General features: G+C 41.6%; 1 protein-coding gene across 2 annotated transcripts in view; it reads right to left on the minus strand.

Moving 5' to 3' along the window:
- The window catches only part of shq1 (SHQ1, H/ACA ribonucleoprotein assembly factor), a 132,586-nt gene that overhangs the window by 66,855 nt on the left and 47,770 nt on the right, over positions 1 to 17,961 (minus strand). For both annotated transcript variants that reach the window (XM_060835215.1, XM_060835216.1), the window contains exons 8-9: positions 1,056 to 1,210; positions 365 to 418 (exon numbers count right to left, since the gene is read on the minus strand). In XM_060835215.1, the coding sequence (XP_060691198.1) occupies positions 365 to 418; positions 1,056 to 1,210 (209 nt within the window). The remainder of the gene's footprint in view (positions 1 to 364; positions 419 to 1,055; positions 1,211 to 17,961) is intronic.

Here is a 17,961-nt window from a genome sequence, read left to right on the forward strand (position 1 = left end):
AAACAGGCAATTGAACAGGGGCTATCACTTTGTCTTTCATGGTTTTGAGAAATTCTCCCATATTAGCATCGTACACTAGATAACTGAAGCATTATCAATCTTCACTGACTCTCTAATGGCTTTTATCCAACAGCTAAAGAGGCATTTGCCATCTGTCACTCCAGTCAATCAATGACTCGTAGCAACTTGGTACCTATTTAGGCCCTTATATCCACAATTGCAGAGTTAATGTTCTAGAGAGATAAGCTTTGATGACTGAACATCTATTTCGTTGCTGGAGACAGCGGAGAGCTCTTAAATTGACTGATTTGCCCAAGACTATATAGGAGGCAACACAAATGGCATAAAAAGGCATTTCTCTTACATCCAGCCAACACAGCGTCCCACTCAGTTTCCGGATGTTCCACGAGGATTCAGTCTGGGAAAAAAAAACAATTATATAAGAGAAGGCTCACTTTACAGACATCATTAACAAAGTCATCATCGACTGGTACATTAACAGTAGAGTCATTTACTGTTATACCAGTTGTCAGACTGAGTGTGGCAGCTAGCTGCAGATAGACAGGCAGCACAGAAAGAACAAGTATTCCATTCTGGAAGATTAATCCAGCTCAGAATGAGCAAAGTACCCTCTCTCTGCCCCCAAAACCTGTGGGAGGCCTATGTAGAGAATATAAATGGGTCAAAATAAACTCTCAACCATGCAGCACATAAAAACGGCTCAAATGTGAAAAATATAATTAAGCATCGTGCTTGGAATTGTAAGACATAGCTGCAATCAACTGCTTGAGTAAAGCACTGAAGTTATCTTTACACAATGAAGAACTTAATTAAAACTAAAAATTAAAGACAATAGAATTCTACAAAGAACTTGATGAACAAGTGGCTGGTAAACTGACTGGTCTTGTGTTTGATTCACTACTCGATGATAATTACAGATAACAAATATTAGAAAGTGACATTGCTCCCCAGGACTGATATTGTTCTCTCTAACACGCTCAAACATGTCCTTTTCTTTTAAAAAACGAACTGTATGAATTTACAGGTGAACTTACATTGGTTTCTCCTTCAGTGATGCGGACTTCATAGGCATATGCAAGGATAATGTCAAGCAGGCAGAGGTAAGCATTGTGGCATGCTTTTTTATCCAGCAGGTAATTCTTATTGGTGAAGTTTCGCAAGTGTTCCTTTTCATCTTCAGAAAATTCAACTGAGGGCAAGAGAGGTTTCTGTTTTTTTAACACTTCTGAACCAGCTTTAAAAGCATCTAAATGTTTTAGAAGGTACTTGTTTCAATTACATTTTAATGTAAAAAATGTTCAGTGAAGTTTCATCAACAACAACATATCCTTATATAGCACTTACTAGATAATACAAATGTTCCAAGGTGCTTCAGAGGTGTTCTGAAGCAAGATAGAGTACAAAGCTGTTTGAGGAGATATTAGCAGATTCTTTATCAAGGAGGAATTTGAGGTAGAGTGTTGGAGAGAGTTATACAAGAAACTGGAGTGTTTAGGGCATAGGCAGCTGAGGCACAGCCATCAATGGTGAAGTAATTAGAGTCAGGGATGCCCCAGAGATCAGAACTGGAGGAACGCAATTATCTCAGAGGGTTGATTGTTGGGGGAGACTACAGAGAGTATGGAAGGAGCTGAAAGCAAGGATGAGAATGTCAAAATGAAGACTTCTTTCACTAGGAGTCAGAGCGGCCAGCATGCACTAGAGCAATGGGTGACCACTATTTTAGAGAGGGCAGAGTATCCTATGAACAGGACCTCCAAATAGCGCACAGAACTAAAAGAAAATGGACACCTATCTAAAGGTGGCAGTGCAGGGTGTAGCAGCCTATCCCAGTGTCACTCACTATCCAGACCCTACATCCCTCAACCTCCCACTCCTAGCCTCAGTTCCCCTTCTCCCTATGGGGGTGCAGTCTCTGTCTTAAATCATCCACCTCTCATCAGCAGGCTATGTACCATATAATTAATAGATGAACAGGAGCACACAACTCAAAGGGGTGGTGACAATTGATTCCACAGGTCAAAAGGTGACTGGATTTGCTTTTTCAGAAAATGGATTTGCAAAGTTATGTGGAAAAGACTGGCGTGTGGGGATAAGTTCAACAGCTTTCAGGCAGCTGACATAGGCATGGCAGATCAAATGACTTCCTTCTGAGCTGTAGGTTTCTATGTCCTTTCTTGAAGAAAAGACAAAATGAATCTTAGCTCACCTTAGTGAATTGCAAAGATAGGATAATGTTCAGTCACATTTAAGATATAAAAATCACATCTGGAAAACGTAAATGCAGAAAAATCACTAAAGTGGTTGACAATCATCCATTTATCTGCCTCTGAATTAAAACGTTGAAATTATCTTTCAAAATTCTATTGTAAGTCTGGAATGATGCCTTCAGACAGGAAGATGGCAAATGTGACCCAACAATTAAGAAAGGTAGGAAAGACAGAAAGCAGGGAAATACCTACCTGTTAGCCTAACGTCAACTATAGTGAACATGTGAGAATCTTGAACGAAGGATGTGATGATACAACATTTAGAAAATAATGGCAGGACTGGGCAGACTCAACATGATTCATGAAAATCATTTATGAAATAACTAGAAAACATATAAGACAGAACCAGTGCATGTTAAGTACTTAGATTAAGAGAATGTTTTTGATAAGCTACCACACATGGAGTTAGTAAACAAACACAGTACATGGGACTGAAGAAATGTATTGGCATGAACTGCTTAACAGGTTGAAAACAATACAGCAATGGTTTCAGACTGGCAAACTACTGGGATATCACAAGGATCAGTACTGAAGCCCAACTATACACAAACTATATCAATGATCTGGAATTAGGATCAAATGTAATTATCCCTAGTTTGGGGATGACACAAACCTTCATGGGAGTCGTGAGAACGATACAAAGATGATCCAAAGAGATTTCGAGAGGCCAAGTGAGTGGACAAAAATTTGGTAGACAGAATACAATGTGGAAAAATGTGAGGTTATCCACATTATTAGGAAAAGCGATGAGACGCTGCCAAGAGTTCATGTGTGGAGGCTCAGTCACACAGTACATTCAAGACTGAAATCAATATTTATACATATCAAAAATATAAACAATACAAGGAAAGTGCAGGAATATCAAGTTAAAATTGAAGACCATCCACAATCTAACTGAATGGGCTGTATTGATAACCCTCATTTCTTATTAAGCAAGCCAACAAAAATACCAGTTAGAACAGACTAAAAGGTGTGCTACTTAAAGTCAAGGAAAAGCTTGATAACCAACAAGATAACAAACTGAAAAGTCTCAGAAGCAGTGCAATGTGCACAATTGCAAGCGAGAACAGCAAACAATGTTGTCAGAAACTAAAAAAAAGAAACTCTTCTCAAACATGAGAAACCACACCTATAAATAGCACAAAGTCACCACATTAAACCATGCTGAAAGAGTCACAGGACTGACCCATGCTTTACTTTGAGTGACTACTGCACCCTGCTGTAAAATGCAGGTTTCCAGGTTGCAACTTTACTGATTACTGATGCTTAAAGAGAAGGCCTCAATAACTGAACAGAGCAACATCATTAAGATTTCACATTTTTATACAAAACAAACTTTATTGTATTTATGAAGAAAATGTTAAGCAGCAAGCCACATAAACTTAATGCTGTAGTTTTTGAAGACTTGTGTTAAAAATGCAGTCCCACTATTTACTCTTCTTGCCCCTCAACCTCCAAAATTATTATTCCATTTAACACTACAAGAACCTTAAAGGTTTATTCAGTCCTTCTGGGACCAACTCAAAGAAGAGGGACAGCCCTCTGGAATATACTAGAATTCTCCTTCGTATTTCAGCTTTCACCAAACTACACAATTTACAGGGGAACCTAAAATGACCCACAATTTTCCTGACATTCCTCTCAACTGCATACTGTTCAATTCCATTGTGGACTGTTTTCTTGCTTTGGGGTTTTAACAGTCAGGAACACCCTTGTTCTTAGTGATCCTCAATGCTCCTACAACTTCTATATAAATGCTAGTCCACTGCAGATTTCAAGATCCTGTCAGATGACATTTTTTTCAAAGTTGGCTGATTGCATGCTTCAGTGAACACACACACACACAAAACAAAGGAACAGTCAAACTCCTACAGTACATTTCTATGACTGCACAGCATGCTTTGGGATGCTCTCAAAAAGAAAAGTAAACCAATTATTTTACCTCTAACAACCGATTCTGCAAGAATAATTTATATTGCTGATGGAATTTACAGTTGAATTTCTGCTCTTATCAAGCAACTCAGAGGAACTTTAATTAACTGAACGTGATGAGCGGGCAGTATTTCATTCGGTAACTGATTATTCGGTTAATTGATTCAATGCCTCTCCTCTGAGACTCAGAATTTTCTGAAGTTTCCTTTTTTTCCTTGCCCTGCCTGCCTTGCACCCTCTCCCTGTCTCAAGGTTTGTTTCTGAGCAGACACACACTTGTGTGTAAGGGAGCTGCAGCATTGCTGAAGCCTCCTATGGTTTTCCCCCACCCCACCCCAAATCAGTTCAATGGGATTGGAACAGTGGGGACTTGCTAAGTCCACTCCCCATTCAGGAGACTAGGCAGCAGCACACCGTACTCGTGGGATTAGGGATTCCAGAATTCAGGGGCACAGTCTGAGAGGATTGGGTCAGGCCACCCACGACAGATATCAGGAAGTGCTTCAATACACAGAGTGGTAGAGGTTAGGAACCTTCTTCCACAAATGGCACTGGATGCAGGTTTAGTTGCTGAGTTTAAATTGGAGATAATATCTTTGCCTAACAAAAATGTATTTAAGAGATTTAGGCCAAAGGCAGCTATATGGAGTTCGGCCACAGATCAGCCATGTTTTCACTGAATGATGGAACAGGTTTGAGGGGCTGAATGGCCTACTCCTGTTCCTATGTTCCTAGGAACTCCCTTGTAGATCTACTATCCCAACTTGTGTGCGTCTTGGAACTACACGCAAAACTTCCACCTTTTTCTTTACCATGTCTGTGGGATGCAGGCATCGCTAGAAAGGTCAACGTTTACTGCCCCAGAGAAAGTGCCAATGAGGTGCTTTCTTGAACTGCTGTAATGCTTACAGTGGGAGTCCAAACAGTGCTGGTAAGGAGCCAGTTCCAGTTTTTGATCCAGTAATGATAATATAAATGATTTAGGATCGGGAATGGCTTGGAGAGTGACTTGCAGAGAGTGGCATTCTTACTCATCCATTGTTGTCCTTCTAGTTGGTATAGATTGCAGATTCATAAAGTGCTGTTATAGGAGTCTTATATTTTATGATATGGAGAGGGTGAACAGTAGACAGATAGCAGGAGGCAAGTTGCTTGCTATTGAATGAAAAAGGAAGACGAGGAGGAGTGTGAGGCAGCCACTTGAGAGAGCGCAACTGTTGTTAGAGTCTAACCCCATCCCCAGAAGTACAGCACCTGGTGATAGAATGCTGCAAGTATTGCCTCTCTCCTGGTCTTGGCTGCTTCCATTGTATCCTGATTGCTGCTAAGATCAAGGTAAATGGAGAAATCAGGTTTAAAAACAGAACAACTGGAAGTGCTTCCAATGAGGTGAACAAGGAGGCATGATGGCATAGTAGTTAGCACTGCTGCCTCACAGCACCAGGATCCCAGGTTTGATTCCAGCCTCGGGCAACTGTCTGTGTGGAGTTTGCACATTCTCCCAGTGTCTGTGTGGGTTTCCTCCGGGTGCTCAAGTTTCTTCCCACAGTCCAAAAATGATAAAATTCGATTAGATTCCCTACAGTGTGGAAATAGGTCCTTTGGCCCAACAAGTCCACACCAACCCTCCGAAGAGTAACCCACCTAGACCCATTTCCCTCTGACAAATACACCTAACACTATGGGCAATTTAACATGGCCAATTCACCTGACCTGCACACTCTAGGTTTATTGATAATGAAACTTCATGTCTGGTTTGCAGAAGGGTCACAGGACCTGAAATATTAAATTCTGCTTTCTCTACACAGATGCTGCCAGACCTACTGAGTTTTTCCAGCAATTTCTGCTTTTGTCGCAAATAAGCAACTTAGGTCAGTCTATTTGGAACCATGACAGTAAAACAGTTTGAATCAAAGAATAAATGATAGGAGAGCTCCTGCAGGATTAATTGAAGTTAATTGAGAGGTTTTACAATGGGGATAGAGAAAATACTGAAATATTTTAGAATAATCAAAGACTGATTTTTAGCTTAGAAAACTCCAGGGACAGGAAAGCTTTTTGATTCAGTTCAAAGGAGACATGACTGAAATCAGAGAGGAGAATGGTTTCTCAAAGAAAAATAAATTTGTTGAGAGAAGTTAAGGGAATAAGTTCCCTCAACGTAAGGGTTGCAGTTTATGAAAACATGTAGACCAGGAGTCTTCTGGTGGAACTCTACAGATGAAGAGACTGAAAAGTCAAAGCTCTCAGCTGAGAGAGTGACCAAGAGAAAAAGGGTCTCTCAGCTCACAGGGCTGGAATTGTGAAGAGAAGTGTCGCAGGCTGAGAGGTGACCCTATACAGGTTTACAAAATCATGAGGGGCAAGGATAAGATAAATAGACAAAGTCTTTTCCCTGGGGTCGAGGAGTCCAGAACTAGAGGGCATAGGTTTAGGGTGAGAGGGGAAGGATATGAGAGAGATCTAAGGGACAACCTTTTCACGCAGAGGGTGGTACATGTATGGAATGAGCTGCCAGAGGAAGTGGTGGAGGCTGGTACAATTGCAACATTTAAGAGGCATTTGGATGGGTATAATGAATAGGAAGGGTTTGGAGGGATATAGGCCAGGTGCTGGCAGGAGGGACTAGATTGGGTTGGGATATTTGGTCAGTATAGACGGGTTGGACCAAAGGGTCCGTTTCCATGTTGTACATCTCTATGACTCTAAGAGGTCAACCTGCAAATTTAATTAGGAAAGGAAAATGTCTCTGGATTTTGATCAACAGTAAAATGAAGTGATGGTACTGGGGCGTTCGTTTGGCCAAGTTTTTGAAATCTCTAAATTTAAAATATTTAGATAGCTTGATTGGTTTTATTTTACTTTAAAACATTTCTCTTGTGTTATAGATGCTGTTTTATTATTGAAATCAAATGTGCAGTGTTATTCGTTTATGCTTCAGTGGAAGAATTCTATGTTTAAAACAAAATGATCTATCAAGCCAGATTTTATTCTGGGATCAGAAATATCCAACAGCAACAGTAGCTGGGACCAGGAATGCCGATCTTGAAGGTCTGCCCACCTCTCTCAGTATCTGTTTTTCTCTATCATCTTGTTTCACTTCCTCTTTTAACTAAAGCAAAAAAAACACCACCTGCAAGCTCCCCTCCAAGCCACCCATCATCCTGACTTGGAATCATATCACCGTTCTTTCACTGTTGCTGGGTCAAAAATCATTGAACTCCTTCCCTGTGTCTATGTATAGCACACGGACTGCAGCGTTTGAAGACGATAGCTCACCACCACCTTCTCAAGGGCAACTAGGGATGTGCAATAAATGCTGGCCAGCCAGTGATGCCCACATCCCACAAGTGAATAGAAATAACTCTCCTGCCTCTTCAGTTCTGAAACATTAACTTCGTTTCTCCCTCCACAGATGCTGCCAGATGTGCTGAATTTCACCAGCATTGGCTTTAATTCTGAGTGGCTTTGACATTTTTAAAGTTTCCGTCACATCCTTGAATATATTATATAAACTTTTACATTTTGACTTCATTTGGTCCATGATCTGGAGGTGCTGGATTTGGACTGGGTGTACCAAGTTAAAAGTCTCTCAACACCAGGCTATAGTCCAACAGGCTTATTTGGAAGCACTAGCTTTCGGAACATTGCTCCTTCACCAACCACCTGATGATGGAGCAGTGCTCCGAAAGCTAGTGCTTCCAAATAAACCTGTTGGACTATAGCCCAGTGTTGTGTGATTTTTAACTTATTTGGTCCAAGATTAATTATCAATGCTGCAAGCAATAGTCACGTTTTAAAATTCCAAATTTAGTCCATCAATACAATCCTTTTTTTCCTCCATCTCCTGGTTAAATATTCCTTGACCTAATGCTCAATGGGACAACTTTCCCTTCCACCCGCACCAAAGTTCTCTTTCATTTCGCTCTATTCATTTATGTAAACAAATGGTTTTGCCTTATATTTATCCCTCTGGTTATATTAGATTGCATTCAATTGCGATAACAATGGCCCAATACAAAGTTTTAAGAATACTTAACTCACTTTGTTACTCAGACACAAGTCAAAGAGAACTAGTTTGCTCGTTGCAAGAGAACACAGTTCAGATTCCTCAGTCACATCCTGATCACTTTCTAAAAGCCCCCACTATTTCACGTGATCATTAAAACATATTCAAAACTTTTTTTTTGTGGAAATAATTGTGGGCAGCATGGTGGCTCAGTCATTAGCACTGCTGCCTCACAGCACCAGGGTCGCGGGTTCAATTCGAGCCTTGGGTGACTGTCTGTGCGGAGTTTGCACATTCTCCCTGTGTCTGTGTGGGTTTTCTCTGGGTGCTCCGGTTTCCTCCCTTCATCCAAAAGATGTGCAGGTCAGGTGAATTGGCCATGCTAAATTGCCCATAGTGTTAGGTGCATTAGTCAGGGGTAAATAGGGGGAATGGGTCTGGGTGGGTTACTCTTCGGAGGGTCGGTGTGGACTTGTTGGGCCAAATGCCCTGTTTCCACACTGTAGGGAATATAATCTAATCTAAATAAGAGAATTAAGGGAAGGAAAGTCAGTTAATTTTATTACAGCCCATCGAAATCATTATTTAATTTCTATCACTAAAGTATTCAATCACGAATTAAATATCCCATCTATTACTTTTGGGATCCAGTTCAATGTTAATCTCTCTTCACATCATGAGGAATTTCCTGACATCTAGTCTGAATTTTCTTTTTAACTAACCCCCAAGAACCTGTTCCGTAATCATATTAGAAATAATGGTGGATCGTCATTTTAAAGCTAAGGAGTTGCTTATTCCATAATGTACTTGATCAGCAGATACGATGTGTCCTTGATATGTATGTACCTATCAGGCAGGAAAGAAATGGTCGTGTGAGGGAGCCTTGGTTGACGAGGGAGGTTCAATGTCTAGTAAAGAGGCAGAAGGAGGCTTACATAAGGTTGAGGAAACAGGGTTCAGACAGAGCAGTGGAGGGATACAAGATAGCCAGAAGGGACCTGAAGAAAGGGATTAGGAGAGCTAAGAGAGGGCATGAAAAATCCTTGGCGGATAGGATCAAGGATAACCCCAAGGCATTTTATGCGTATGTGAGAAACATGAGAATGACGAGAACGAGGGTAGGTCCGATCAAGGACAGTAGTGGGAGATTGTGTATTGAGTCGGAAGAGATAGGAGAGGTCTTGAATGAGTACTTTTCTTCAGTATTTACGAACGAGAGGGACCATATTGTTGAAGAGGAGAGTGTGAAACGGACTGGTAAGCTAGAAGAGATACTTGTTAGGAAGGAAGATGTGTTGGGCATTTTGAACAACTTGAGGATAGACAAGTCCCCCGGGCCTGACGGGATATATCCTAGGATTATGTGGGAAGCAAGAGAGGAAATTGCAGTATCGTTGGCAATGATCTTTTCGTCTTCACTGTCAACGGGGGTGGTACCGGGGACTGGAGAGTAGCGAATGTTGTGCCCCTGTTCAAAAAAGGGAATAGGGATAACCCCGGGAATTACAGGTCAGTTAGTCTTACTTCTGTGGTAGGCAAAGTAATGAAAAGGGTACTGAGGGATAGGATTTATGAGTATCTGGAAAGACACTGCTTGATTAGGGACAGCCAGCACGGATTTGTGAAGGGTAGGTCTTGCCTTACAAGTCTTATTGAATTCTTTGCAGAGGTGACCAAGCATGTGGATGAGGGTAGAGCAGTGGATGTAGTGTACATGGATTTTAGTAAGGCATTTGATAAGGTTCCCCATGGTAGGCTTATGCGGAAAGTCAGGAGGCATGGGATAGAGGGAAACTTGGCCAATTGGATAGAAAACTGGCTAACCGGTCAAAGTCAGAGAGTGGTGGTAGATGGTAAATATTCAGCCTGGAGCCCAGTTACAAGTGGAGTTCCGCAGGGATCAGTTCTGGGTCCTCTGCTGTTTGTAATTTTTATTAATGACTTGGATGAGGGAGTCGAAGGGTGGGTCAGTAAATTTGCAGATGATACGAAGATTGGTGGAGTTGTGGACAGTGAGGAGGGCTGTTGTCGTTTGCAAAGGGACTTAGATATGATGCAGAGCTGGGCTGAGGAGTGGCAGATGGAGTTCAACCCTGCCAAGTGTGAGGTTGTCCATTTTGGAAGAACAAATAAGAATGCAGAATACAGGGTTAACGGTAGGGTTCTTAGTCAGGTGGAGGAACAGAGGGATCTTGGGGTCTATGTACATAGATCTTTGAAAGTTGCCACTCAGGTGGATAGAGCTTGTAAGAAGGCCTATGGTGTATTAGCGTTCATTAGCAGAGGGATTGAATTCAAGAGTCGTGAAGTGATGTTGCAGCTGTACAGGACTTTGGTTAGGCCACATTTGGAGTACTGTGTGCAGTTCTGGTCGCCTCACTTTAGGAAAGATGTGGAAGCTTTGGAGAGGGTGCAGAGAAGATTTACCAGGATGTTGCCTGGGATGGAGAATAGGTCGTACGAGGATAGGTTGAGAGTTCTTGGCCTTTTCTCATTGGAACGGCGAAGGATGAGGGGTGACTTGATAGAGGTTTATAAGATGATCAGAGGAATAGATAGAGTAGACAGTCAGAAACTTTTTCCCCGGGTACAACAGAGTGTTACAAGGGGACATAAATTTAAGGTGAAGGGTGGAAGGTATAGGGGAGACGTCAGGGGTGGGTTCTTTACCCAGAGAGTGGTGGGGGCATGGAATGCGCTGCCCGTGGGAGTGGTAGAGTCAGAATCATTGGCGACCTTTAAGCGGCAATTGGATAGGTACATGGATGGGTGCTTAATCTAGGATAGATGTTCGGCACAACATCGTGGGCCGAAGGGCCTGTTCTGTGCTGTATTGTTCTATGTTCTAGGTGTTTATGACAGTGCTCATTCTTTGGCTGTTGTGCATAAGTTCACAGCTACGTCATCACTTCAATTATTTTAATGCAAACCGTTCCACAAGCTCAGGGTTTCCGCTGTTCCACCCCTCCTGCTTGCTTGTACAGAGCTAACAAAGCAAATTTTCATAAATCCTTGCCATTTCAAATCGAACAGACAAAAATATACATGAGAGATTCGCATTTCAGTCTAAACTTGCAAAGGAGAGGATAATGCATCAATTTAGTTGAGCTCAAATTGTTTTACATCATAAGCAATGTTTCATCAATTCGATGCCTTTTGATTAGTCTAGTAATTACAGACACCATAAATCTCTCAGTGGGTAAAACAACCCAGGTACAAGGCTCTCCAGTTTAAAATCATTTGTTCAGATCTCAGGCACTCAGTCACACCACAGCTACTGAAAAAAAAAGCACATATAATTTTTTTTTCCTAGAGAACCCATGAATCTAAATCAGATATAATTCTATTAAATGTAAGGCACAATTTCTCATGAAGACTTACTTAATTGGAGAATGCTAATTACCCATAGTTCTAATGCAATTACCATTCTATCATGTACCGTTGCTATAGATTGCATTCAAGTATCTAAGCTAGAATCAGATTTCAGATTTATCTCTACTATTCCAATGGGCTCCTGGCCACTCTCTTGCAACCTTTTAAAACTTCAGCTCACTGCAAACTACGGCATCTAGATCAGAGTCAGAAATGTGTATAATACGAATGGATTTGCAAATAAACAGAACCTCCCATTGCACTTCACAATCCATCATGTTGTGCAGCACTATCACCGTGCTAAATGGCACAGACTTTGAACGGATCCAGAAACTCAAGACTGAGCATACATGAGGTACAGTGGGCCATCAACAGCCGGAGAACTGTACTCCAATATAATTTGTAACCCCATGGCCCAGCATGTCATTCACTCACCCATTACCATCGAGCCAGGGTATCAACCTTGGTTTAAATGGAAAATGCACCAGACATACCTAAAAATAAGGTCTCAACCTGGTGAAGTGACCAAATAGGACTACTTGCGTGGCAAATAGCATATGCAGCAAATGATAGAGCTACTCAATCCTACAACCACTGGGTCAAATCTAAGTTCTGCAGTCCAGGCACATCCAGTCGTGAATGGTGGTGGACAATTCAAAACTCACAGGAGGCGGCACCTCCCTACAGAAGATCCTCACCCTCAAAATGATGGGGTCGCATATCACTGCAAAAGCTAAGGCTGCAGCAATCTTCGGACAGAAGTGCCAAGAGGTTGCACCATCTCAGCGTCTTCCAGTGGTCCCCAGAATTACAGAACAGTCTTCAGCCTATTCAATTCACTCCACGTGATATCAAACAGTTGGAGGCACTGGATACTCCAAAGGCTGTGGCCCCAACAACATTCCAGCAATTGTGCTGAAGACTTGTGCTGCAGAACTTGCCACTTCCCAAGCCAAACTCTTCCAGTACAGTTACAACACTGGTATCTATTCAACAATGTGGAAAATTGCCCAGTATACCCTGTATGAAAAAATGTAGATCATCAGTCAGTCAATTATTGCCCTATCAGACTTCTCTCAATCATTAGTAAAGTGATGGAAAGTGTCATCAACAGTGTTGTCTAGCAGTACCTGCTCAGCAGTAACATATTCAGTGACATCCAGTTTGAATTCCGCCAGGGCCACTCAGTTCCTGACCTCATGACAGCCTTAGCTCAAACACAGGCAAAAGAGCTGAATTGCAGAGGGGAGGTGAGATCCACAATGCATTTCATAGAATGTGGCATCAAGGAGCCCTAGCAAAACTGAAGTGAATGGGCATCACGGAGCAAACTCTTTGCTGGTTTGAGTTATACCCTGCACACAGCGGCACAGTGGCTAGCACTGCAACCTCAGAGTGCCAGGGACCCGGTTCGATTCCAGCCCAGGGCAACTGCCCGTGTGGAGTTTGCACATTCTTCCCATGTCTGCACAGGTTTCCTCCGGGTGCTCTGGTTTCCTCTCACAATCCAAAGACGTTTAGGTTAGGTGAACTGACCATGCTAAATTGTCCCTAGTGTTCATTGATGTGTAGGTCAAGTGCATTAGTCAGGGGTGAATGTAGAGTGATGGGGAATGGGTCTTGGAGGGTTACTCTTCAGAGGATCAGTGTGGACTTGTTGGTCCAAAAGGGCCTATTTCCACACTGTAGGGATTCTATGATATAGAACAATGGTTATGACTGTTGGAGATCAGTTTATGTGGTCCAAGACATCTCTACAGGAGGTCCTATGGATACTGTTATAGACCCAATCATCATCAGGTGCTTCATCAATAAGCTGCTCTGTATTGTAAGGTCAGAAGCAGGGATTTTCATCAATGATTGCACAATATTCAGCACCATTTGCAACTCTTCAGATACTAAAGCAATCCATGTTCAAATGCAAAAGATCTGGACAATATTCCAGTTTGGGCTGATAAGTGGAAAGTAACATCCGTGCGACATAAATGCCATTGCTAGGAGTACTGTGGTGAGTAACACACCCCCTAACTCCCCACAGCCTGTCCATCATCTACAAGATGCAAGTCAGAAGTGTGATGGAATACACCCTACCTGCCTAAATGGATGCAGCTCCAACAACATTCAAGAAGCTTGGCACCATCCAAGACAAAGCAGCCTATTTGATTGGCAGCATATCCACAAATGTTCAGTCTCTCCACCACTGAAATTCAGTCGCTACAGTGTATACAGACTTGGAAATACATTGCTGTTTCTTGGGTTAAACTCCAGGAATTCCTTCCCTTATGGCATTGTGGGTCTATCTAAAGCATACAGATGCAGAGGTTCAAGAAGCAGCTCACCACCATCTTCTGAAGGGTAATTAGGAACTGGCAATAAAAGCTGGACCACATTCCAAAAGTGAAGTCAAAGAAAAACATTAAAAGTCTACTGCCTGGGAGAAACCTAAAGCCACTTAAAGCATGGGGTTTCTGAATGTGATGTTACAACAGTTGGAGAGTGTTGGGAAGAAAAAAAAAAGCCTCAGTCAAAATACAAATATCAGCAAAGTTATCTGCACTCCATTTTTCTTCCATTTGACTCCTGGATAGATTCATTCTTGGGATGTGTAAGTTGCTGGCAAGGCCAGTAATTATTGAGCATTCTGAATTATTCTGGAGCAGCTTTGGGTCATTTGAGGCAGTAAAGATCAAACATTACACTGAAAGACACTGCATCAAATGTGGGACTTACCAGTTAAAGCAAACAGATTAGTGAACAAGAGATTTTAATTAGTTAGCTGCCATTTTCATGATTAAGTTAAGTGGATTGGCCATGCTAAACTGCCCATATTATCCAGGAATGTGGATTAGCTATGGGAAACGCAGGGTAACAGGGATACAGGAGGAGGGTGGGATGCGCCTTAGAGTGTTGGTCTGGATTTGATGGGCTGAATGGCCTGATTTATGTTGTTACCTGATGAACCACCTGAAGAAGGAGCAGTGCTCTGAAAGCTAGTGCTTTCAATTAAACCTGTTGGACTGTAACCTGGTGTCGTGTGATTTTTAACTCTACAGTAATAAGGCGAGCCAGCTAACTACTCCCACAGTTTACTCAAAGGTACTACTTTTAAATAAGAAATCAGAGACTATGATTGGTGACCCAGTTTCTCAGTGTCCCCTGAAAAGGACGTGAAAAAAGGTACCTGGAGAAGAAAGGTTGAAGATCAGCAAGACCTGGGAAACAACAGGATCATCTCAGTGAACCCAGGGGACAAGGGCTATTAAACTGTCTGCCTAATTTTCCTTTTACCTTCATACATAACACCAATGTTTATTCATGTTTGTGTATGTGTTTCAAGGCAGTTTTATAACAGGCCTAGAGTTTTAACCTAGAATCACGTGGCAATAATTTGTAATTCTTGTAGCGAAAATCTATTTTAAGAAATAGTAATTCTTGTCAAGTAGAGAAAATGGTCTACACCAACACAAATGGGGAACTTGTACATACTAAAATGAAAGATTATATAAAAGTTTCAGTAATTTATTGTTACATGTATTTATGAAAATACGTGAGGAGAAAGTGAGGTCTGCAGATACTGGAGATCAGAGGTGAAAATGTGTTGCTGGAAAAGCGCAGCAAGTCAGGCAGCATCCAAGGAACAGGAGATTCGACGTTTCGGGCATAAGCCCTTCTTCAGGAATTTTCAAGGCTTATGCCTGAAACGTCGAATCTCCTGTTCCCTGGATGCTGCCTGACCTGCTGCGTTTTTCCAGCAACACATTTTCAGCCTTTATGAAAATACAGTAAATTTTGTACAAGTTGCCACGAGCTGCACCATTTTGTGATGACTCCAGGAAGGAGTAACAGGGCTCTCTTTCTAGTGCTCGACCCCAGTGAGGTGTGACAATACCACTACGACAGGAATCCATTTAGAAGTATCCATGCTTAAGTATCAAGTCTTTGTACTGAATCTACAGGGGCAGATCTGCTCAGTCAAAGGAAGCACGTCAGGCTCAGGCCTGACAGATCGTGTGCATTTCCCTCAGACATCCAGCAGAAACAGTCCTTTGAAATTACTTGGACAACATTTGGTCTCCAGCAGGCAGCAACTGTGAAGGATAACTGTGCTCTGAAAAGGCTGCAGTTTATTCAGATCTTAAACAATTTACTCAGAGTAATGCATGTCAGCTCAAGCACTTCAAAGCCTTCACCAGCTGCTGCATGCCTATCGAATTATTTCAAGATACCGTAGCTCAGAACATTAACAAAGAAATATGAGATTCTTCCCTGGTTCACCAGCAATGAAGTGTAGGCGGCAGACATCCTTAAGATTCTGCTGCAGTGGAATGTCATCTCTTTTGCAGCAGTGATTTCAATTTACTGAACCCAGCCATGTTTACTCCACTCACATACGCAACCAAAAAAAATCAGCTTCTTTTTAAAAAAAAAAGCAGACCTAATACACACATTGAACAGTTAGTTCAGCCACAACAGCCTGTGCTTTGTAAACGGCTGCTGAATGGAATCCCAACTTGTACAATACTGAGCTTAACATCAAGACCAATTTTTGCAAATTCATCTCAGCTTAAAAAAAAGCCATCACCATTCATTTGCACAATAGTAAACACAGCCATCAAGATGCATTACACAAGCCACTTTGTTCACCTTTCTTCCCCACCCCCACCGTCACCAAAACAAACTTACAGGCATCTATGCTAATACCTTCCGTGAGTTGCAAACAGAATTTGGTTAAGTGCCTTGGGACTATTTGTTACAATTATACAGCAGCACGGTGGCTCAGTGGTTAGCACTGCTGCTGCACAGCGCCAGGGACCTGGGTTCAATTCCAGCCTTGGGCAAATATCTGCATGGAGTTTGTACATTCTCCCAGTGTCTGCATGGGTTTCCTCCGGGTGCTCCAATTTCCTCCCACAATCCAAAGGTGTGCAGGTTAGGTGAATTGACCATGCTAAATTGCCTACAGCGTCCAGGGATGTACAGGTTAGGTGCATTAGTCAGGGGTAAATATAGGGTAGGGAAAATGGGTTTGGGTGGTTTACTCTTTGGAGGGTCGGTGTAGACTTGTTGGGCCTAATGGCCTGTTTCCACACTGTATGGGTTCTATGATTTTATACATAGTGCCTTCAACACAAGCTGTTGTTGATCTATTACTGCGTGGACTTCTCAATGAGCAAAAAGGAGTACAATTTTGTCCAGTTAACAAATTTTGCTTCTTTAAAAACCCACAATTTATTTGTATAGCTTACTTTTCAGGATTGCAGTTATGTTTGAAGTTATATGCTTGGAGAAAGAAGTAACTTTAATACATTGCTTGCCATTGTCATCAAATAACTATCTAAATGTAAAGCCAAAATGCCAGTAACTTGCAATGATGTGGACAAACATGCCAATGCTAAACTGCTCTTCACCCCACCAATGTTATTATTGAAAAAACAAAATCCCAGAATGAAATCTGGCTTGATTGATCATAATTTATTCCTTTGAAAATTTTCACTGAAAGATTAGCATACGAGGCTGAAAACTTAGTTTTAACGATAAGAAAGAAGTTTATGACACAAGTAAATAAAATAAATTAGTAGATACAGTTGAAGAGCTGAAAAATTTAAAAGTACTTGGCTGAACAAAATTCCATCAACTCCCCATACCCACCATCACATTACCGTTACTCAAAAATCCAGAGAAATTCGTTCCTATCACATCTGTAGGTTTACCTTAACCGCTTCTTTTTAATTCTGGTCTATGAGCTGTGAGGCCTTTTCCACAATCAAAATTGAGAGCTTAGACTTTGAGTCTTCTAATACTCTTCAGAGTTGTAACCAAACACGCCTGGTTTTGGTGTTTCACAAACTATTTTCCTTTATAAATCTGAAAAATCTCCAGTTTCTAAAAGAGACTACACTTGCATCTGGCTTGATAGATCAAATTTTGTTTGTTTTTAACTTAACATGGCATTCTTTTACTGAAACACAAACTCAAGGCATCAAGTTTGGTTTTAAAAACAAAGAAGGGAAAAAAAACTAGCCTAGTTCGGTTTCTTTAAACTCGCCCAAAGCTTTTGAATTAAAAAGATCCTCAATTCAGCTAAAGATTTGAAGATTTCTCTCTCCAGTCATAATCCCTCAGTGTAAAGAAAGTTCCATTAACACCTCCAAGAGGTATGCAGTTGTTGTTTAAATCTAATGATTTTGGTGGGGGGGGGGGGGGGGGGGAATCAATTTTTAAACCCATTTACAAAAATAAGCCACAAATCAAATGCCACTAGTTTAAAATCACAGTGGCACAGTGGTTAGCACTGTTACCTCGCAGCGCCAGAGACTCGGGTTCAATTCCTGCCTCAGGCCACTGACTGTGTGGAGT

Source organism: Hemiscyllium ocellatum, chromosome 14 (genome assembly GCF_020745735.1).
Source record: "Hemiscyllium ocellatum isolate sHemOce1 chromosome 14, sHemOce1.pat.X.cur, whole genome shotgun sequence".
NCBI lineage: Eukaryota > Metazoa > Chordata > Chondrichthyes > Orectolobiformes > Hemiscylliidae > Hemiscyllium > Hemiscyllium ocellatum.